The 23,786-nt window shown below is 41.7% G+C and overlaps 1 protein-coding gene across 2 annotated transcripts in view; it reads right to left on the reverse strand.

Annotated features, from left to right (window-relative positions):
• Positions 1-23,786, reverse strand: part of Slain1 (SLAIN motif family member 1) — a 57,185-nt gene that overhangs the window by 22,283 nt on the left and 11,116 nt on the right. The window contains exon 3 of one of the 2 annotated variants that reach the window (XM_052732533.1): positions 403-552. The exons of the other annotated variant lie outside the window; for it this stretch is intronic. Within the exon in view, the coding sequence (XP_052588493.1) occupies positions 403-552 (150 nt within the window). The remainder of the gene's footprint in view (positions 1-402; positions 553-23,786) is intronic. 2 annotated transcript variants of the gene reach the window in all.

Raw genomic sequence — 23,786 nt, forward strand, 5'->3', positions numbered from 1 at the left:
AGACCAGAAAGGCAATGGGGAGACTAGTCTTGTGAAAAGCCAATACAGCCCTTCCTTCCCTGAAGCCTGGATTTTAAAAGCTAACAGAAAACACGAACTGCTTAGAAAATGACATAAAGTCTTGTGACTCTGGTATCAGTAGAGAGCTACCTAAACTGTGCTCACACCCCATCTAGGTCAGGCATTTGCTAAAGAGGGCAGACGGTCTACCAAGCACAGCTGAGACCAAGCAGTAGACGAGCACCCAGCACACGAACTCGGGTGCTTTCTACCCAGAGTAAGCGTGTGGCATGACCTCCATGACACTAGGTCACCCTCCGGATCCCCATGGCAGATGGATGTGAGTCGTGTTTCATGACTAAGTAGCAAAGCAAGCAGCTGGTCAGGAAGTTGAAAGATTACCTGTTCTCTCGGGTGTTAGTATTGCTTTGTTGGAGGTTTTAGAGGAGCTGGGAGTACTAATGCCATTGCTATAAGGGCTGAGTCTCGCGACAGGACTATAGGGGAAAGCCAGGGAAGCAGGTGACGAGAAGAGGCTCCGCCATCGGCTCGCTGTCACAGAAGCAAACACAGCAGCAGTTAGCGCTACGCAGGCACGTGCCGGTTCATCAGAGGGACAAAGCAGATTTTTTTAAGGAAGGAAAACAAAGCAACTTTTCCCACGTTAACAGACTTCCATTTACCTAAGGAAAAATGTGCAAAAACATGAGGCCTCATATGCACAACCACTGAGAAATAGCCAATCTGCTTCACTCTGATTAAAGGACTATGCCTGTATGAAAGGGAAACTTGGAATTTCTACATCAGAAATATTTTCCATTTCTGAACAAAAAATAAGTGTTTTGTGATCACATAAGACAAACAAACAATACCGAAAGATAAAAACAAGAATAAAAAACTTGAGGTTTCTAGAACCTGTTCTTAATATTTAGAGCCCTAAAAAATTGTTTTATTTACTTTCAAGTGCAGTTAATTTAAGAACATATTGATCAAAACAATTTTATGTAGATATGTCTAGAGAGATGGCTCAGCAGTTAGGAGCACTTGTTGCTCTTGCAGAGACCCTGTGATTCCAGCACCCCCCTGGTGGCTAACTACCATTCCTACCTCCAGGTCTTGGGAAAGAGTTTCAGACCTCCATGAGCACCAGGCATGCACATGGAACACATACACACATGCAGGAAAAGTACTCATACGAACTCCATCAATCTATTTTTTTAATTTTATATAGAAATTTGGATTTGGATTGCAAGACACTCATAAGGACCATTATGTTCCCAAATAGTTTGTCTTGGGTTTAAGACAAGCTTTGGGAGAAGTGGTATACAAACCACAGGAAGCCAGCCCCACCAACACACCATCGCAGCTAATTTAAATGGCAGTGGGAGAGACTGCCAGTGATTGCCTTTCTTTTATAAGAATCTGCAGATTTTTCTGTAAGGAACAAATGTGTGTGTAATTTTTAAAGGCAGACTATCAGATTAGCATTTTAATACTATTTTGATATGAAATTAAAAAACAAAGGAATTGTGCCTACAATCAACACATAATCTAATTCTTCAGTTATATCCCATATCCTAATTAGTTTCTCTCCCTCAAAATTACCTCTTCCTTGTGTAGCACAAATCTTAAAAGGTCTTATTAATGAAAATAAACCCAGAGCCAGGTATTGGGGTGAACGCTGAAAGATCAGAGAAACAGAACAAGCCACATCCAACCTCACCTTGCCAATTCCTCAGCTGATCTTGTTTCCTCAGATTGAAAGCCTCTGAGTCCTCATCTGAATGGATCTCAGCTGAACTGCTGCTAAAAGCTAAAAGCTTAAAAAGGCTTTAGTTCCTGGTCCTCATGCCATCACTTCCTGAGATTTAAGGCATGGGTCACCATGCCTGGCTGTTTTCAGTGTGGCTTTGAACTCACAGAGATCCAGACAGATCTCTGCCTCCAGAATGCTAGGATTAAAGGCGTGTGGTACCACTGCCTAAACCTATGTTTCATATAGTGGCTGTTCTGTCTCTGACTCCCAGATAAGTTTATTGTGGTGCACAATATATCAACCACATCCTTGTAAATCTTAAGTTCATGAAAAAGACCCTACATGACAAAACCTTTAGTGAATCACAAACATTTCCTCAGTCTTCACAGCAGGACAACCACTAAGGTTGTCAAAGTTTACTTTTCCCAAAGGCAAACACTTAGACATGGCAAGCAGAAGGGAGAAATGGAGTCAGTCTAAACATTTGACAAAATGTAAAGAAACTCTGAAAAGCATTCCCAGGGCCTTTCTAAGGTGAGCACTGATGAGTACCCACCCACGGGAGAATCGCTAAAAATGGCCAGCGGCATGGGGAGAAATGGTGGATGTGGGCAGTCAAGCAGGTCCTTGAAAATCCTATCAAGGTCATTTAGAAATGCAGACTGTGTCTTCTTCCTTCAGTACAGAGTTTTAGATATGCGTACTACTTCAATTATGTAAATATGGTTTTATTTACTATATACATTTAAAAAAAAGCCAGCAAAGCAACTATGTTCATGAAAACATTCAGAATCCTCAGGTTGCCTGGGAGACGGTGCCATGAGATCTGGTTCCTAACGGACACGGGTCCTGCGTGTCCCTTCTTCAACCTGCGTGTCTGTGCATCAGCAGCTCTCGTTCTGACTCAGAGCGGACACGGACCCCAAGAACCTTGGCTCTGACTTGACCCCCCAATATACTGCAAAACTGCAATGAGTATGCAGCCCACACACTAGGTAGCTGTTCTTACGTCTTCAATCTCTACTACTGGGTGTCTGTCATTACAAATTCTATATTGAACAAACAAAGTCAATAGTTCTTTGTGACTGCTAACTTGCTTGACAGACAATGGTATTTTATATGAGTCTGATCGCTCGCCAGGCAAATTACAATGACTTCGTGTTCTCGCCCACAGATGTAGGGGACAACAAATCCCAAGTAAACAGCCCTCGTTATTCTGCACAATGACTGCAGTGACCCAGCCTCCCTGCACAATGGCACAGTTATTGTGGCTATGACAGCAAGGTCCCAGCTAAGAACACAAATAGCATCTATTGCAAGAAAGAACATTCTATATTGTTCTTCAGCAAGCAACTGGTGTTTAGGGAGAGGGAGTAGAATTATTGTAGAGGCAATCTCATGAAACAATGCTGCTCTATTAGTGCCCAAGGCTGTGAGAGGGAAAGGGAGTGAGAGGCAGGCGGAAGGGATGTTTCCTCCTCATTCCTGTGGAGCTAAAGAACTGCAAAAGAAACAACTTTTATGAATAACAAAAAAGGGGCAGTTTATGTCTTCAATTATTTTTTCTGATTTTGTTTTTTGGGGTGTGTTTTGTTTGTCCTTTTGAGACAAGTTCTTTCTCATATAGCACACACTGGCCCCAAACTTACTATGTAACTGAGGCTGGCCTTGAACTCCGGTACTGTCTCTATGGCCAAAGTGCTGGGATTACAGAGGTATGCTATTACACCCAGCTAGCAGAGCTGACTGTCTTAATACGAAGATTGTAACTTGTAGGATACTCAAAGATGCCCAAAATGACCCAAAGAGGAGGAAGACAATCTTACCAAGGCAGAAAATGGTGACAAACCCCTCTACAACAATTTTCCTTTATTCCTACTCTAAGAAAGGGCTTAGCCTGAGAAAAACTGGAGAAGACATGGGTTGTGTTTTTTCATAAAATTTAAATCCTTTGGGGGAAAGAAGGTCAAATGTGCTTAGTCATCTGCTCATTTATTTCCTGTGTATATTCAAACTTTTCAAACTTAAAATAAATGGATATTTATGAAATTGTTGCTATACCTTATTGTACATAACTACGAGGGAAAAATCCTCAGTTAAGTCCTCCAGTGACGACATTAAGCCAGTCCCAGGAGGGTGGCAAACAGCTGTCGCTTTCAGAAAGCTCTTACAGGTTTCGCATCCCAACCCCCAAAGAAATATTGTGTGGATGAGAGAAATTCCCAGGAACATTGACAGTCCTACCTTCCTTCAATCAGCTTTGTCTAAACACACAAAAAACACAGGGACTATTCAGATTTCATTGAATACATGTCTGTGCATATTAAGAAAATCAAACTGAAGAACCAATATGACCTAATCCATGTGAAAGAAAAACCTGATCTAACTAAAATCTCAGGGATGACCCTCAAGAGGTCAGTTCTACACTAAACTGAGAATTCAAAAACCAAGAAATACGGGGCTAGAGAGAAGGCACAGGGGCTGCTCTTCCTGAGGACCTGAGCTTGACTGCCAGCACCCAGGCCCGGTGGCTCACAGCCACCCCTGACTCCAGCTTCAGGAGTCTTCTGGCCTCCACAGTTACAAATACACACACGGCATATAACCACAGACCCCCACACATACACAGAAATAACAGTAAAAAACAACTAGCACTATCAAATGTTCTCCAGACAACTCTTTTCCTACCTTCTTCTCTGTGGAGATGAGCTTCTCTCTAGAAACTTCTAAGCCATTTGGGAACCATTAGCACACACTAATAATGTTAAACATGGTAAAACTGATCATATCTATCGACTTTAAAAACCATCTTACCGCTCCTAGTCTGACAGCTACACTATTTTATCCAATTCCTTAAACTAACAGTGCTCAGCATGTCTTTGAAGACAAAGGTGGTCTAACACAACATTTCAAGCCAGCTATAGGTTAAGTGAGAAAAAAAAATGCCCGCAGCACACTCCCCCATACTCATAAGTAAATCTAAATCACTGAACTTAATCGGGATTAATCTTGTGACTCACAGCTAATGATTTTTATATTACTAATGGTGAGGGTCTGTGACTGGGGAAACCAACCTGTAAAAATGAGCTAAATGGGAGTCACTGTCTACAGGAACTATGAACCAGTCTGAGTTGCACAGTGAAAATGAAAACACAAGCCAGTCGGCAGTAAACCACACAAAAGGCCAACAAGGCTTCCTCAATTCTGAAAAGTCAACATCCTCTAAAATCTCCAGCAAGCTCAGAGCTTCAGTCCTGTTGAAAGGGTTCACACACACACACACGCACACACACACACTGTTGTCAATTACAAAGCCTCTGTGCTGTTTAATCAGGTGAAGAAGCCCTGGAGGACGGAGCTTTGATCTCTCCAAGGGCGTCTCACAGTACTTCACATTTCTACTGAGGTAGTCCTGGTCTCTATCCTTTCCCGCTTCTTACTACACTAACAGGTACAGACAAAGCTGCAGCATGCAGCCACTATGCCAACTCTTGAGGCAGCAGTCTCCCGTCCACCCCTCAAGGAAAGCAGGTGACCTAGAGTCAGTGTCGCTCCAGATGGGTAGGGTGATGCTGCACTAACAGGCAATTGCAGAGTAGCCCAGTGTTAGCTCTTCAGACTTTAAAATTCTTCTAAAAACTCTTTAACAGTAAATTTTCTTAAACTTTACACAGATTCTTCTTCTAAGTCATGATCTTCTCTCTCCTCGCTCCTGGCCTCTCTTCTCAAACAGCTATATGTATAATCTCCGTCATTTCCTATGGTTTTGCCTTGCAGAGCCGGCCAACTGTCATGTCATCCTTTGTAAGCCAAGTCTTGTGCAACTCTGACAGGGAGGGAGAGAGGGAGGGAGGGAGGGAGGGAGGGAGGGAGGGAGGGAGGGAGGGAGGGAAGGAGGAAGCATGCCTATAAAATGATACTGACCATCGATATTTACAAAACACATTCAGAGCCATTCAGTATTTGCCAAGAGCTACAGAAATCAACAGAGGTCAGTTCCCAGTGGCTGCTGGCTCTTTCTCACAGAAGCACACCACAGACTCCTGCTCTCCACTCTTGCTGGGAAGCATGCCTGGCCCTACATTCCCACCTGCTTTTTAAAATGCACGTCTCCCTTCACTTGTGTAGGCACCACTATCACACTATAAAGTACCAGATGCCACACACACTGAAATGAATAAAATACGGGGGATGTCCACCCCTCCCTCCCACTCTAACTTCTAAATAGCAGCTATTACAGAAGAGGAGCGAGCAGCCAGGGAAAGACAGCAATGCAGGAAACGGAAGAAAGCACAGTGAGTAGCACACTCGGAGCAAAGCTCGGACAGTGAGGAGGTGTTCCAACAGAAGACATGAAGTTTAAGGGGCCCTGGCAGGGGTAGAGCCTTTGTGTGTCAGAATGCCCTTCTAGAATGAGAGGACACCAGTGAATGGGCAAAAGCACAAAAGAGAAGTACCCAGCCTAGAGTGGCAAATGTTTAGGCCAAGGCCGAGAGCATGTGAGCAGAGCTGGGCCTAAAGACACTGGTAGGAGAGGGGATACCAGCTCCTGCACTCTGCACACCTTACAGTTAGAATGGGACTTTGACAAGGAGACAGCTCCAGTTAGATGTGTATTTCGTGATGACAGCCACACAGACTGATGACTGGAAGGACAACCAAGGAGGCTTCCCCAGCAAATTCAGAGAGCCATGGTCCTCACTAACGCATGCTCAGAACACCTGGTCAGAATGGGTACAGTCAGTGTGTCTGAGCTGGAGTGGAGACTTTGCTACCCAGTGACTAAGGGAGTGGAGAAAGGAAGAAAACAGTCACACCATCCATGAAACAAAGGACATGAGAGACACGTGCTGAAATCCAAGACAAAACCGAGTTGAGGTGGTCACTGGACAGGCCCATGTGCTGGTGCCCAGTACAGAACTAGAATTCAGGCAAGGACAGCAAGACAGAAGCAGGAAAGTCCAACAAGCAGGTGTGGGATCAAGGGGAAACCGTCGTCGACAAGAAAGAGCTCACCCGGAGAAGAGTGGCGAGGAGAAGACAAGGGCTTCAAGGGGAGAATGATTCAGAATGGATATATGGAGCCAAGATGGCAGCCTAGAATCCAAGAACTTGAGAGCTAAGGCAGAAGAATTGCCCTGAGTTCCAGTCCGTCCTGGGCTACAGAGTGAAAAGGGGTAAAAGGTAAAGAGTAGATATATGGAGAACCAGCCAAGGAACCTGAGAAATGTCACCTTTAAGGATGCAAGGGGCTCGAAGAAAAGATTGGTGTAAGACAAAAAGACACAAAACAAAAGACTAGTAGAGAAGGATTGATGTGGTAGCTGTTGCCTTTTTTTAAGGAAAAGCTGTCACAGAGGAATCCTGTAGAAGAGGACTAAGAAAAGGCTACCAGCCTGGGCAACTCAGATCCTATGAACACAAATTACAGAGGAAGATGGAGAAACCAGTGCTAACAGATCAAATAGATAGGAGATGAAGGAAAAAACTTTAAAGAAAGCTTGACTACAACAGGAGAATTGTGGTTTGAGCTACGAGGGGCTCGAGGATAAAGGGAAAGGTGTTTTGGAGTAAAAACATCTGTGTGTTCACAGAATGAAGAGAATGGACCAGTGGAGAAAAGGAAACATGCAAAAAAGGGAAGGCAAGTCTGCTGTGGGATGGTCTGTATGTCAAATTGCTCTGATTGGTCAATAAATAAAACACTGATTGGCCAGTGGCCAGGCAGGAAGTATAGGCGGGACTAACAGAGAGGAGAATTGAAAGAACAGGAAGGCAGAGGGAGACACTGCCAGCTGCCGCCATGACAAGCAGCATGTGAAGATGCCAGTAAGCCACGAACCATGTGGCAAGGTATAGATTTATAGAAATGGATTAATTTAAGATGTAAGAACAGTTAGCAAAAAGCCTGCCACGGCCATACAGTTTGTAAGCAATGTAAGTCTCTGTGTTTACTTGGTTGGGTCTGAGCGGCTGTGGGGCTGGCGGGTGACAAAGATTTGTCCTGACTGTGGGCCAGGCAGGAAAACTCTAGCTACACAAGTCAGCTGACCAGAGGGACAGGGCAGAGAGGGAGAGGGAGGAACAGCCTTGGAAAGGGAGCCTTGGAAACAAGGAGAGCATAGAAGATGAATGTGGGTCATATGGAACCTTCTATGTATAAATTCCAGGGCAATAAATACTGTGAGAAGGCAGAGAGAGGCTGGCATAGAGTCTCGTGTAGTAATGGTCTGGAATTTATTTTTCAGGGCTCGGAATTAAATCAAGGGCCTTGCACATGCTAAGCAAGTACTCCACCACTGACTACACTATTAACCTTTTGTAACAAGGGTCTGGAATGACCTTCATGGAAAATAAGCAAAAGGGCTAACCAGGGAGAAGTAAAGAGATTGTTTAGAAGATGCTCTCTAGCATATATCTGGAATGATATTAATCTCAACGTGTAAGCATCAGAGCTAGCCACCAGCACCATGTGCTAATCTAGCCATGTGGCAGAGGGTCTAGCTGGTCAGAGAAGGCTGCAGATGCACAAAAAGTCAGGTCCACACTGAACAAAAAGACCTCTAAACAGGTACAGAATGCTTTAAAATGTGCTTAGATGATGAAGAAAAGAAAATGGATATAAACAGTCATAGAAATAAATTAAAGCTTTATATTTTAAGAATGTCTTAAGTTCAGATGGAAATCAGGAAATATGTTGCACTGGGGGAGAGGTTATCCCTTTGCTTCCACAGGAAACAAAAAGCTATGATCTCAATTTCCAAGTGAAAAGGAACAGACTAGCAGAATGGGTGAGAAAACAGGACCTATTATTCTGCTGCACCCAAGAAACATACGTTAACATCAAGAATAGAAATCACCTCAGGGTAAATGGGTTGGAAAAAGATATTCCAAGCAAATGGAACTAAGAAACAAGCTGGTCTAGTCATTTTAATATCTCACGAAATAGATTTCAAACCAAAATTGATCAGAAGAGATAGGAAAGGACACTATATACTTACTCAAAGAAAAAAATCCACTAACATGACAATTTCAATTCTTAATGTCTATACCCCAAAACACAAGGGCACCCAAGTTTGTAAAAAGAAACACTACTACAGCTTAAATCACATATTGACCCTCACACAATGATAGTGGGAGACTTCAATACCATACTCTCTTCATTGGACAGGTCATTCAGACAAAAATTAAATAGAAATACAGGAGCTAACAGATGTTATAAACTAAATGGACCTAATAGATATTTACAGAACATTCATGCAAACACAAAACACAAAAGTTCCATGCATCTCATGGAACTTTCTTCAAAATTGACAACATACTTGGACACAAAGCAAGTCTCAATAAATACAAGAAAACTGAAGTAACACCCTCTATCCCATCAGAACACCAAAGATAAAAGCTAGATAACAAAAGAAATAATAGAAAGCTTACAAATTCATGGAAACTGAATAGCTCTCTACTGAATAAAAAAATGAGTCAAGAGAAATTAAAGACTTTCTAGAATTCAATGAAAATGAACATAGCATACTCAAACTTATGGGACACAATGAAAGCAGTTCTAAGAGGCAAGTTCATGGCACCAAGGGTCTATGTGAAAAACTGGAGAGATCTCATAATAGCAACTTGATAGCACACCTAAAAGCTCTAGAACAAAAAGAAGAAATCACACCCAAAAAGAGTAGATGGCAAGAAATAATCACACTCAGCTGCAACGGTAAAATAGAAACAAAAGAGAAAATACAGAGAAGCAATGAAATAAAGGGCTGGTTCTTTGAGAAAATCAGCAGGATAGACAAACCCTTATCCAAACTAACCAAAAGGCAAAGAAAGAGCATCCAAATTGACAAAATCAGAAATGAAAATGGGACCATAACAACAGACACCAGAGAAATCCAGAATCCCAAGGACATACTTTAAAACCCTGTACTCCACCATATTGAAAAACATAAAAGAAATGGATAATTTTCTTGATACATATCACTTACCAAACAAATCAAGATCAGATAATCAATTTAAACAGACCTCTAACCCCAAGTGAAACAGATGCAGTCATTAAAAGTCTCCCAATCAAAAGAGCCTAGCGCCAGGTGATTTTTAGCACAGAATTCTACCAGATTTTCAAAAAAGAGTCAATTCCACTATTCCTTAAATTATTCCACAAAATAGAAACAGAAGGAACATTACCCAATTCATTTTATGAGGCCACAGTTACCCTGATACTCAAACCACACAGACTCAGGAAAGAAAGAGAATTGCAGACCAATTTCCCTCATGAACATAGAAGAAAAATATCTACAAACCAAATCCAAGAACACATCAGAAGATCATAGACCATGATCAAGTAAGTTTTATTCCATAGATGCAGGGAGGGTTCAATATATGTGAGTCAGTTAATGTAATTCACCATATAAACAAATTGAAGGACAAATAAATGCATGATCATCTCAGATGAAGAAAAGGCCTTTGGCAAAGTTCAACACCCCTTCACGATAAAAGTCTTAGCGAGATTAGGGATACAATGGACATACCTCAATGTAATAAAGGTAGTTTACAGCAAGCCAACATCAACTTAAATGTAGAGAAACTCAAAGCAATTCCACTAAAATAAGGAACAAGACAAGGCTGTCTGTCCACTCTTTCCATATATATTCAATATAGTACTTGAAGTCTTAGCTACAGCAATAAGAGTACTGAAGGAGACCAAGAAGATACACATTGGACAGGAAGAAGTCACAGTACCTTTGTTTGAAGATGATATGATAGTATGCATAAGTGACCTTAAAAATCCCACCAGAAAACTCCTACAGCTTGTAAACACTTTCAGCAAAGTAGCTGGATACAAAATTAACTCACAAAAACCAGTAGCCCTCCCATATACAGAGGACAAATGGTCTAAGAATGAGATCAGGGAAACAACACTTTCCACAACAGCCTCAAATATTATAAAATATCTTGGGGTAACTCTAACCAAGCAAGTGAGACACTTGTATGATAAAAAACATCAAGTCACTTAAGAAAGAAATTGAAGAAGATATCAGAAGATAGAAAGATCTCCCATGATCATGGATCAGTAAGATTAGCAGTTTAAAAAAAATGCCATCCTATCAAAAGCAATCTACAGATTCAACACAATCCCCATCAAAATTCTAATACAATTCCTCACAGATCTTAAAAGGATAATTCTTAGCTTCATATGGAAACACACAAAAAACCAGGATAACTAAAACAATCTTGAAAAATAAACTGCTGATGGTTTCATCATCCCTGGTTTCATCATCCCTGATCTCAAGTTGTACTACAAAGCTACAATAACAAAACAGCATTTGTTAGCACCAAAATAGACACATTGATCTATGGAATTGAAGACTCAGATATAAATCCACACACCAATGGATGCCTAGTTTTTTTATGAGGTCAGAAATATACAGTGGACAAAAGAGAGCATCTTCAACAAATGGTGTTGATCAAACTGGATGTCTGCATCTAGAAGAATACAAATGGATTCATACTTACCTCCCTGCACAAAACTCAACTCCAAACAGATCAAAGACCTCAACATAAAACCAGACACACTGAACTCGACAAAAGAGAAAGTGGGGAATAGCTTTGAACACATTGACACAGGAAATACTTTCTGAACAGATCACCATTAGCACAGGCACTAAAATCAACAATTAAATGGAACCTCCTGAAACTGAGAAGCTTCTGCATGGCAAAGGACACCATCATCCAGACAACGCAGCCACCTGTAGAATAAGAAAATATATTGATCTACTACACATGTGATAGAGGGCTAATATCCCAAATATATAGAGACCTCAAAACTAGACATCAAGAAAACAAAAGACCCAATTAAAAATTGGGTACAGATCTAAACAGAGAATTCTCAATATAGGAAACTCAAATGACTGAGAAACATTTAAAGAAATGTTCAATATCCTTAGCCATCAAGGAAATGCAAATCAGAACTACTTACACTTGTCAGAGGATGTGAAGTAAGATGAACGCTCCTCCACTGCTGGTGAAAGTACAAACTCGTATAGCCACCATGTAAATAGTGTGGTGGTTCCTCAGGAAGACGGAAATCAATCTACCTCAAGATCCAGCTATCCCACTCCTGGGCATACACCCAAAGGATGTTCATCCTACTACAGAGACACTTACTCAACCATGTTCACTACTGTTCTATTCTTATTTTGTCTTCTCCCCCGCCCCAGAGCTGAGGACCGAACCCAGGGCCTTGCGCTTGCTAGGCAAGCGCTCTACCACTGAGCTAAATCCCCAGCCCCTGCTCTATTCTTAATAGTCAGAAATTGGAAAGGACTTAAATGTCCCTCAACAGAAGAATGGATAAAGAAAATGTGATACATTACACAATGTTGTATTACTCTGCTGTCAAAAAAAAAGTGACATAAAATTTGTGGGCAAGTGAATGGAAATAGAAAAAAATCATCCTGAATGAAGTTCCCCCAGACCCAGAAAGAAAAATAAGTATGTATTTGCTTATATGTAGATACAAAGCCAATGACAACCAAGCTACAAGTCAAAGAACTACATAGGGTAGGTATATAGTAAAGGACTACAGGGAACAGATAGATCTCCTTAGGAAAGGGAAATAGAATAGAAAGATATGAATGGGGGGCTGAAATGGGAGGATCAAGTGAGGAGAGGGAGGAGAGAGGGGGTTATGGAAGGAAAGATGGGGGGAGACAGCTAAAATTAAGGGGCATTTGAGGGATAGTATGGAAACCTAATACAGTCTAAGCTTCCTGTGCTGGCTACTTTGATGTCAACTTGACACAAGCTTCTGAGGGAAAAGAGCCTCAGTTGAGAAAATAACTCCATCAGATCAAGCTACAAGCAAGCCTGCAGGGCATATTCTTAGTGATTGATGTGGGAGGGCCCAGTCCAATGAGAGTAGGGTGGCCCCTGGGCTGGTGGTCCTGGGTTCTATATAGGAAAGCAGGCCGAGCAAGCCATGAAGAGCAAGCCAGTAAGCAGCACTCCTCCATGGTCTCTGCATCAGCTCCTGCCTCCAGGTTCCTGCCTTGTTTGAGTTTCTGTCCTGGCTTCCTTCAATGACAGACTACAACGTGCAAATATAAGCCAAATAAACCCTTTCCTCCCCAACTTGCTTTTTGGTCATAGTGTTTCATCACAGTAACAGAAACCCAAACTAAGACACTTCCATATATATATATATATATATATATATATATATATATATATATATGAAGGCAAACTAAATGAAACCACCTATTAATGGGGGAGACAGTCCTAAATGGCCACCTCTCGTCACGAAATGAAGCTTCCAGCACTGTGATTGCATTACAACTGAGTTATTGACCAAAAAGGTCCCATGGGAACCCCCAAACAACCAGGGATTGGGGTCTATAGGTTGCTCTCCATCAACTGATGGGAAGGCCCCATTGCTGAAGACAACACCTATCCAACATTGAACACAGCAATGTGAGCTGGTACCTACAGTACCTACATAGGTCTATGCTAGGCTCCAGTGTCTTTGGTATAAGAAGGTATTCTGCAAGCTATCAAAAGAGAAATGTAACCACCAATGCAACCACAAACCCTTAATCTACAATGGTGTCCTACCTGAAAAATAGGCTAGGGCAATGGTGGCACAGAGCTTGTGGGAGTAACCAACCAACAACTGATCTGACTTAAAGCCCACTCCACAAGACTGAATCCATACCCAACACTGCTTGAGTGTCTAAGAGCCAGAGACTAGACAGCCCAGGGACCTAGGGTAAACCAAATACTAGTATAAAAACAAGAAGAAAAATGCAGTAATAAAATGACTCCTAATGATACTTGCTATAGTTATAGATCCATGCCATGTTCAGTCATCATCAGAAAAACTTCCTCTTGAAGCAAATGGGAACAAATACAGAAACCCACAGCCAGACAAAATGCAAAGAGTCAAAGACCTTAAAACATTCAGCCCTATTTGGGATATCTCCATCAAATCCCTCCCCTCAGAGCTCAGGGAACCCTGCAGAAGAGGAGGTAGGAAGAGTATAACAGCCATTGAGGATGAAGGACATCAACAAGGCCCTCTAATCAACATGAGCAAAGCTGAAGAGATGGAGGCGCACACACAGGGCCTGCATGGGTCTGCACCAGGTCCTCTGCAGTTACATTATGGCTTCCAGTGTAGAGTTTTTATGGGGTTTTTATGGGGTTCCTGAATGTGGGAATGAGTGGGTCTCTGATTCTTGTGCCTTCTCTTGGGTTCTTTTCCTTTTGTTGTTTTTGTCAATGTGATAGTTTTTATTATTTTGTTGTATTTTTTAAAATGAATGAATACCTAGCCACTAGGGTAAAGGTTAACAACTGACCTGTCACATATCTGCTGGAAAAGAGAAAATCATTTTCTCCAATAGAAAGACACTGGGTATGTCAACCACTCCAGGCCAGGCTTCATGGTCAGTAGTTAACCAACATAGCATGGACTCCAAAGCTTTTTGTGTGTTTTTATTTGGTTACAGTTTGGTGGTTTGTTTTTTGGGTGGTGTTTTATTTTGTTTTCTTGGTTTTGGGGAATTTTGCTGCTATATTGGGTTTTGGTCTTTTTTTGTTTGAGAACTTAAAGTTGGGTAGGTTGGGAGGAATAGAGGATCTGGAAGGACTCGGAGAAGGGAAAGGATATGATCAAAACATATTTAAATCTAAAAATTGTTTTAAACAATAAAAATGTAATAGAAAAGAAAAAAGTGAGGGATGATGGAAAGAGAAAAATCAAACAAACAGGTGTTCTGATCTGATTCAGGGCTTTCCTACACAGCCCAAGCTCCTCTCAAACTCATGTAGCCCAGGCTGGCCTTGAATTCAAAATCCTCCCACTCCAGCCTCCATGTGCTGAAATTATAGACATACGGCACCACACCCAGCTAATACTTCTTTACTACAGTTTTTCATAACATTGTAATAAAGGTCAACAAGACTAAATGGACACAGGAATAAGGATCTAGACACCCGAGTTCCAGCTCCATCTTGCCATGGGCTAGTTGTTAGACTTGAGCAAATCTCACCAGTATCCTCAAGCTGGTATGTTCTTGTTTGGAAAAAAGCAAGTCTGTGGATGGTGATAGGACCATGGTGTACAGTACGAAAGCCAACCATGCATATTATTATCACATTATAATGCATTTCATAAATGAAAAGTTCCAGAGAGTTGTAACAAACATAGTCTACCTTCTGAGGCAAAGGCAGATGTTTGACATTATCTAGACCATTTCATAGATGTTTTGGTTTCCTCAGATGTTCACACCTCAGAAACAAAGTACTGAACTGTGTGTGAGCCTCCGGCAGTTTGTGCACTCAACATGTATTGGCTCAAAACCTACCTCAAGGAAATGGTGATGGTTTGAACAAGAATGTCCACCATAGGCTCATGTATTTAATGCTTAGTTATCAGGGAGTGGCATTACTCGAGAAGGATTGGGGGTATGGCCTTGTTTGTTAGAGGAAGTGTGTCAGTGGGGGTGGGCTTTGAGGTTTCTAAAGGCCAAGCCAGTCCCAGGAGCTCTCTCCCTGCTGACTTTGGATCCAGATGAAGAACTCTCAGCTCCTTCTCCAGCAGCATGTCTGCCTGTATGCTACCACATTCCCTACCATGGCCACAATAACTCTCTGAGACTGTAAGCAACACCAATTAGATGCTTTCTTTTTATGAGTTACCATGGTCATAGCATCTCTTCACAACAATAGAACTAAGGCAGAAACCAATGATCTATATATAATGAAAGGTAATTTCCTCATAAACCACAGGGTTCCACCGTGATTGAAACATCTTGACTCAAACATGTTGTTCATTGTAACAAGGCCAGGGTTATACACAAGAAGCTGGGCCTCCACTCAAGCCACATACTAAAGGCCATGTGGTTGGTCTCCATCAGTGATAGCCTCATCTGAGAATAGTGAAGGACAAGAGGCATTATTATTAGCTCTTTTAATTCTTGTAGATGTTATCTCTTTTAAGACTTTTTATTATGCCACAAATTGCCAAAACATTTATCCAGACCATAGCATTTTGATCTATACCCAAAACCCACTAAGACGAGATGTCTTTTATCTAATACAGGATCTCCTCCAGTACAAAGTCCCTTAGTGGTCATGTTATTTCTTTACAAACCTTCAGAAATGCTCACAGACACACTCAAATATCTGGACAACAAAAGAATTTTAAAACCCAGGGGAAGGTTGTATTTTCTCACTTCACTCTTGTAAACTGACTACACTAAAGAAAAAAAACAAACAAAAACATCTTCAGTGTGTCGGCTCCAGTGAGCTGGTTCCTCTCTAAGCAAGGCCCCAGGAAGAGCAGCATCTGCTCTGCAGTTTATCTGATTCACGCTTTTCCCTGGGTAAACCTGAGTAGCCTTAGTCTCCTCATAGCACCCAAGACCTGATAAACAAACATATGGGGACCAGGGAGGTGTAGAAAGTCCCGCTGCTGCTTTGAGACAGATGTCCATGAGGTTTTTTCCCTAACATACACAAGATGAAAGAGGATCCAAGGGTAATGTGTCTGTCAATCCCGTGTAGGAGGCAGACCTAAAGGACTAGTAAAGGGGTAAAGAGCTCATCTCAGCCTTATTTAAACAGGGCTGTCAATCATTCTACCCAAGCTTTTTACCCTTCCCAGTATCACTAGAAACACCAGGGGTTAAGTTTTTCCTATAGTTCTTACTCATTTTACCTATGATGATACATTTAATTATTTAAAATCACTAAATATGATATGCATTATAAAATTTATGAGCCCAAGATGTTCTGCATTAGTATCATGACATTCTACAAAAATATGATTTACATACCACTTTTTAAAAAGACAATTAAAAGCTCATTTGCCTATACAGCGAATATCTAGTTAATCAAAGAAAGTTGTTTTCATTATCTAAGATTAAGCTTTACACATATTTGGGATAAATTAACAATGAGCTCAAAAATATTTAATGTGAGCTACAAAATTTCATCAAGTTTATTAAATTTAAGGTATATGGTTTAATAGTGAAACTCAACATTGCAGGGATCATCATATTTTTATAGTTATTCTTAATATTAAGTTTAACAGGTCAAATGTTTTCTGGGTCCTAATGGCTAATGTAGCTGAATGATTGAAATTCCTAGGTATTTTCTATTTCTCAGACCCTAAGCATCCCTCATGGCTACATCACAATACTTTTTGCTCACTGGTGTGTTGATTACTGGCTCTTTCTGGAGGACTTCACTAGACAGAATGCTGGTCTAACTTCAAGCTAAGACCAGGGTCAGAAAGAGGAACTTCTCTGCATTATCAACTTGTTCCTTAATCATGGTTCAAAACTGAAGATGAGACTCCAGACTAAAACACATCCAGCACAAATCCAGCTCTATCCAAGGCAGGAGTGGTCCTAATGATCTCACAAATCATCAGCCTTCTTCTCTGAAATTGATAGGAGAGAGAGAAATCCGACTTAAATTTAGTATACTTCAAATACATGTGTTAAAAACATTCTTCAAATGCATGTCTCTTTATGGAAGTTGATTATCTTTTAGACCTGTCTGCTATAGTTTAAAAATAAGGACAGTGGGAGGGCATGAGTTAGGTCTCTGTGAAAGTAACAATTTAATCCAAAACCAAAGGGGAAAGAAGGATCTTGTCACTGATCTGATGTGGTCACGCAGATAGTAGACACCTGCTTTCCACTTAGTTACAGCCACAATGTAAGCCATGCCAGCCAGCTAGAAAGCTAGCCTCCAAGTTCCGTACAGCAAGGACTAGACGAATGAAGACAGTACACCACTGTCTCAAGGAAAAATAGGCAAATAATCTCATCACCGAAAAGAAGGTCCTTCCATCCCCAGAATAAGGTCAGCTTGTATCACTTGTAAAGCATCTCTCACATATAATTGTTTATGGTGCAGTGAGAAAGCCATGCCCAGCTAACCATAAGAAGCACTGGAAAGGTCCCCCAAAAAAGAGATCAGAATTCTAACAGTCCTTTGTTCCCAGTGTCTCCTGGGCCAAGGTGCTCTTCTTCCACTCAGGGATATGATATACATGCCTTCTATCCCAGTGACCTATGAACCTCATCCCAAGAGATGACAGAAAGTGAATACATGAATTTAGAATTTCCATCAAGGGAAAACCTTTTAACAGGACTGTTTAAACTATCCTACTCATGGCTTTATCATAATATCTGCATGCAAACTAGTGAAATACACTGAGTCAAAATACAAGTCTCTCCTTTCTCACCTACAACCACTTTCTATGAGTTTTGTTTTGCGTAACTGTTTTGTGTAATTGGGAGGCTATGATGAAATTATCCTATGAATGTGTTTAAGTGGTGGGTATGGGGCTTAACCACCAGATGAAGAACATCCACAGACTGGCAGCCACTCAATGTCTTGTTTGATTTTAGTTCACCTTAAAAAAAAGAAAAAAGTGTCTGCCTTCTAATACAATCCAGAAATCACCCAGAAAACACCCCGTACTTTCCTGGTCAGCTCTGCCCCTCCTTTGTTCTGGACTCCAAAGGGCTTCTCAACTGGTTTAGGAATCCTTACCTGCTCTGAAGGCCCAGGATAATCACCAATTTACTTAGAGCCACTGAGTCAGGATTTCTCCCTCTCATTTCCTACCACCACGCTAACCACAACCACTATGTCCTGCCAATTAAGCTCACACTGCACATCTGGATCCCATTGCTAGACCTTTCTCTATCTGTCCAGACACTTAGGACAGTCTTCCACCCTGACCTGGGCCTCTAGAGTCAGCTGCTGAAGACCCCACTGATTCTCACATCTCTTCTGACAGGTCACCCCCCCACACCCCAGGAAAGCCATCCTCGGCAATCCCTGAGGCTCAGATTTTCTGTTAGCCTCACCATGCTAGTTTTGTAAAACTAAAGGTTAATTCCATTCATTTCATTGACCGGGGTATGAGAGGAGGCCACAGGCCACAGTGCACATGTGGAGGTCAAGAGAAAATGTACAGGAACTGGTTCTCTCTTTCCACCACCTGAGTCCAGGGACTGGATTACAGTCATCAGGTACCCTTACCACCTGTGCCATCCCATTGGCCCTATTCATAATGTTTCAAGGAAGAAGAAGAACTAGAGCAAGAGCTGTTACCTGCATCATCTGTCCCTTGAGTGAGTTTGGCAAGTCCAAAGGCCAGGCACTGAGCTTCTCTGGCTATCAGCACACAGCACCATGCCTACAGCTAGTACCTAGTATTCTAACCAGCTCCAATCAAGCTCTAGCATTTCCTAAAAGGAGAACCTAGAAATTCTTAAGGGTAACTATACATTTCAGAAGCCCCAAGAACCAGGCAAGACTATCTACCACAATTAATTTCATCCTTACATAATCAAATTTAACCAACCATCATAGTAGTATAAAAGTAGTAAAAGTTATGTGGGGGACTTGGACACAGAAACCATTCATGCAACATAAGCCTAGCACACACCAGGCCTAGGTTCAACCCCTAATACACACATACACACACACACACACACACACACACACACACACACACACACACACGCATGCACATGCATACACACACACACATACACACACATACACACACACACATACACACACACACACACACACACACACACACACACACACACACACACACACTGCTTTGGGGGAACTATTTTTTTCTTTGTGAGTAATAAAATAGAAGATCAATAATAAATTCACTACAACCACTTTGCACTGTCATGAGTTTCTGGTTATTTTACTAAATACCTTTCTAAACTTGATGGAAATGCAAAACAAAATACCACATAAACACACATATACTTGGCAGAATAAAGGAAAAAAGGGTTATCTAAGGATATTTGGCAAACATCTCCAGGTTGCTGGATATAATGGCGGATTGAATAGAGGCCCAGTCCTGAGGTATTTGTAACTTACTACCCTAAATCATCACCCAAACTGACACACAAGCATGGAGGCTATTTTGAACATAACAGCAAATCAAGCACATGATGGAACCCCACAGCTGTGACAATGTGTCTTTAATTTTCAGCACACAGGAATATGCAAATGCCAAGAGACCCTTCTCTGCATAAAGTACTTAGCATGATTCCAAATTATTTTTTTTTTCCCAACAAGAAAGAATCTTTTTGGGAAGCTTACCTAAAATGAACTCTACTTGCTAAGTTTTAAATTGGTGTTCCAAATGTGACAGAGCACCTCAAGAGATGAAACATGAGCTGTCAAGGATAGCATCTTGGGCCATGCAAGGAGACACTGGGCGGGTGCCAGCAGACAGATACTTGATAAGCTCCTAATGGCTTGGTTCAATCTGTGTGGTTTTTACAAATGAAAAGGCCACCTTCAGATCACTGGGTCACATCACCAGCTCTTCTTGTCTGACTAAACTCGGGCATTAACAGGGCATCATAACAACTGAGAAGAGGATGGAGGCAAGCATCAGCCACAGACAGAAGAAGAAAACAACAGAGGCCAGTGTCCATTCATATTTCTCAGCATAGGACCCTAAAGGAAATGAGATGTGGCCACCACAGCAAAACACAACCAAGGACAGTAACTGTGAGGACTGTGCCATCTGTGAAAGCGACACTCACACTCCTCAGATGTGACCTGTCCTGATTCAGCTGGACATCTGAGCACCTTGAGTCAGATAAGCTTTTATTGCCTGGACGCAAACTAAGTGAGCCACATATTGGGTGCTTCAAATTACCTAGATAAGCTTTTTGATCATTATTTGGTCAACATCCCAGCCTCATGACATGAATTTACCAAAACCTCTACATTATCATTATTCCAGTTCAGGCTATCAAGTGAGTTGACCCTACGTAGTTCAATGTGGATTTGCTATTTGCATTTCAAAAGGGTAGGAGACTAAAGATAAGGACTACTCAAGCCATTTCTGAAAGGCTTATCTGAAATGCATGGAACCTGATTTTTTTTTTTAATTCATGGAAGATATTAGTGATAGGAAGGACCCAAGTCTAAACACAAAATTCATTTGTTTCATAAATACTTGGTGCCTAGAAGACTAAAGGTGGGCATATACAGTATTTTGAAGAATTTTGTGCATGAAATAAAATTCATAGCATGAAATTTTCTGCTTGTAACATCTTGCTGGCTTTCAAAAATCTCCCCTTCCCCCAATTTCAGAGCACTTTATACCATTTTCAGTTTAGAGATGCCCCATAGTTGCCCTATGTACCTATAGATGCCCCATAGTTTCCCTATGTACCTATAGATGCCCCATAGTTTCCCTATGTACCTATAGATGCCCCATAGATGTCTTCTGTGCCTATAGATGCCCCATAGTTGCCCTATGTGCCTATAGATGCCCCATAGTTGCCCTATGTGCCTATAGATGCCCCATAGTTGCCCTCTGTACCTATAGATGCCCCATAGATGCCCTCTGTACCTATAGATGCCCCATAGATGCCCTCTGTACCTATAGATGCCCCATAGTTGCCCTCTGTACCTATAGATGCCCCATAGTTGCCCTATGTACCTATAGATGCCCCATAGTTGCCCTATGTACCTATAGATGCCCCATAGTTGCCCTATGTACCTATAGTTCTAAGAAGAATCAGAAGAGAAAGAACAGACTAAGGAAGGGTTTTGAATTTTCTATTTGTTTGAATAAACTATCCTTCTAAAACACTTCAGGTTAAGATCCCTAATTCAAACAGGCTTCTTTATGTGTAAAACATTCAGATCCCACCCCCAGAAGGGAAATGACACATCATCTATGACATAGAAGGAGCTACACAAAGAGGAGTCCTGTGCTAGGTTCAGGTCCTGAAAAATGAAGACCTGCGTAGGAGAAATGTCTGTGCGTTTCTATCACTTCACAGTTTTCAAAGTTAATTCACATTCCGTATTCCTGAACTCTTTCTACTAGCCCCACGACGTCTTCGAGTGTTCCTTCCTTCCACGTGAGACACTGGAAACTCTCACTCAGAGTTGAATGAGGCTGAGGCACTGAGGACAGAGCCTCGTCACTAGTTAAAAGTTCCTTCCACCATAGCCATCCATTCAGTAATTAGCAGTCAACGCCTACGCCGCAATTGCAGCTACTCGAGTAAGGGAGGCAGCTACAGCAGGGAAGAAACCAGATTTAAATTAAACCCCATCCACAGAGCTAACATTTAATGAGTACCACCATATGACTTGTGGGCTTTTGTCTTCATTAGTAGGATGTCACTGACAATACCAAATGTTCAGTGAAAACTGGTTCTTTTGTGCGTCCGAGAAAACTAAATGCATCAAATCAGTCAATTAGAAAACCCAAGAGTCAACATTTTAACAAGCTAAAAGTTGTATTAAGCATTAGTAATTCAATAGAAAATTGAGGTGCAAATCCTTTATCAACTCAGAAAAGACATAAATTTAAGAATGGACAAAACAGGGTTCCTGTGGAAAGAGAACAAACATTTCTCAGCCCATCTTCAAACCAGGGAATCAAGTACGAACTTCCCTGAGACCACAGTGAGATTAGTGCTCAGAACAAATAAACAAACATCACTCCAGGCTTTATACTAATGGACTAGAGATTTAGAGATACTAGGAAAATATAGCAATTATTTTACTTTCGACATTATTTCAACAAAATATTTAAGACAGTGATAGTGTAGTTGCTATCTCCTTAAATACATACCTCACGAAATACCCTTCCTCTCTCTCATTTTCTTCAAAAGTGCCAGATTTTTAGTTTATTCTCACAGCTTCGAGCCACAGCCTGGAAACTTTCCATAAACTCTCAAACAGTTTGCCATGTTTTGTAATCTCTAGCCACAGTGTCAAGGGTGTACTGGAGGAAGACGCCTAGTGGCCCTCGAAGAGGCTAGAATCTGACTGAGCACAGTAGCAGTAAACCTGAAGAGAATCCTGGGAAAAAAAAAAGAAAAAGCAGCCAAATGTGCCTACAGAAACCATGCAGGAAGGAGACAGGCGTGCAGCCCGGGCCTGCAGTCTCTGCATGGATGGCTGAAGCAGGAGGCCAGTTCAAGGACAGCTTGGGTATGTAGTGAATTCCAGGTCAACCTGGGCCACGCAGAAAGAACATGTCTCAAAACAGAAAAATGCCAAGTGAGTGGGGACAGACCATGACAAAGCCTTCTGGAGCGACATCCCTGGGGTAGTTTCCTCCTTAGCAAGAGAGCTACCTGGTCAGCACAGTTAATCTGTCAGGCCCAGGAGCCTAGGGCAAAGGAGGACTTGCAGAGGAAAAGAGAAAGCATACCGGATACCCTCAGGCACCTCACGGCCATGCCCTCTCCACAGGGTCTGAGGAGTTAAGTCTTCAAGTCTGAAGCACTTTTCTTTTCCAGAGCATCAAGGTCAAGGACTAGAAGCCAGAGCTCTCAAATGATTGCTCTCTCACAGGCAGCCCTTTGTTGGAAGTGCGGGGTGACAGGAAGAAGAAAGTAAACACAAGCTTTTGTCTGTTTAGTGATGGACATGATACAATTGCCTTTGCAAGCCACACTAGTCTCGAAGAATAGTCTTGAAGAAAGTGCTCGGTGATACCTGTCATTCAAAATAAAACCCATGCAAAAAGAAAATGGCTGCTTTAAAGCTATTGAAACTTCTCAAATATGGAGAGCTCCCATGATTCCAGTGATTGCACTGTGAGGATCATAGAGCCATATCCTGATTTCTCATCTCTACTATTACTGACAAAAAAAGAAAAAAAAAATCCTTGGAAGGCAGTAAATTTTCAAGAGGAAAGATTAAGTAGAAAACCCTAATTTTCGTAGAAAGCCCTAATTTTCTTACAAAACCATGTCACGTCAGCACGCAAAGCTTTGGACCCACAGGGAAGACTGAGAGTGAGGCCATCTGACTGGAGGGCCCCAGCATCTTAAAGACAGAGAAGCATTAGCTGGCAGACTCGATACCAGCACTCTGTTTTGTGAGCCCACAGTGAGGGAGAGCACTGAGAACCTGGAAGGGTCTGTAGGTGCTGGTGCAAGTTACGCAGTGGCTTGTAAGTTCTGTGCTGAAACACAGGAAAACC

This window comes from Peromyscus californicus, unplaced genomic scaffold, assembly GCF_007827085.1.
Source record: "Peromyscus californicus insignis strain IS unplaced genomic scaffold, ASM782708v3 Scaffold_12__1_contigs__length_115047231, whole genome shotgun sequence".
NCBI lineage: Eukaryota > Metazoa > Chordata > Mammalia > Rodentia > Cricetidae > Peromyscus > Peromyscus californicus.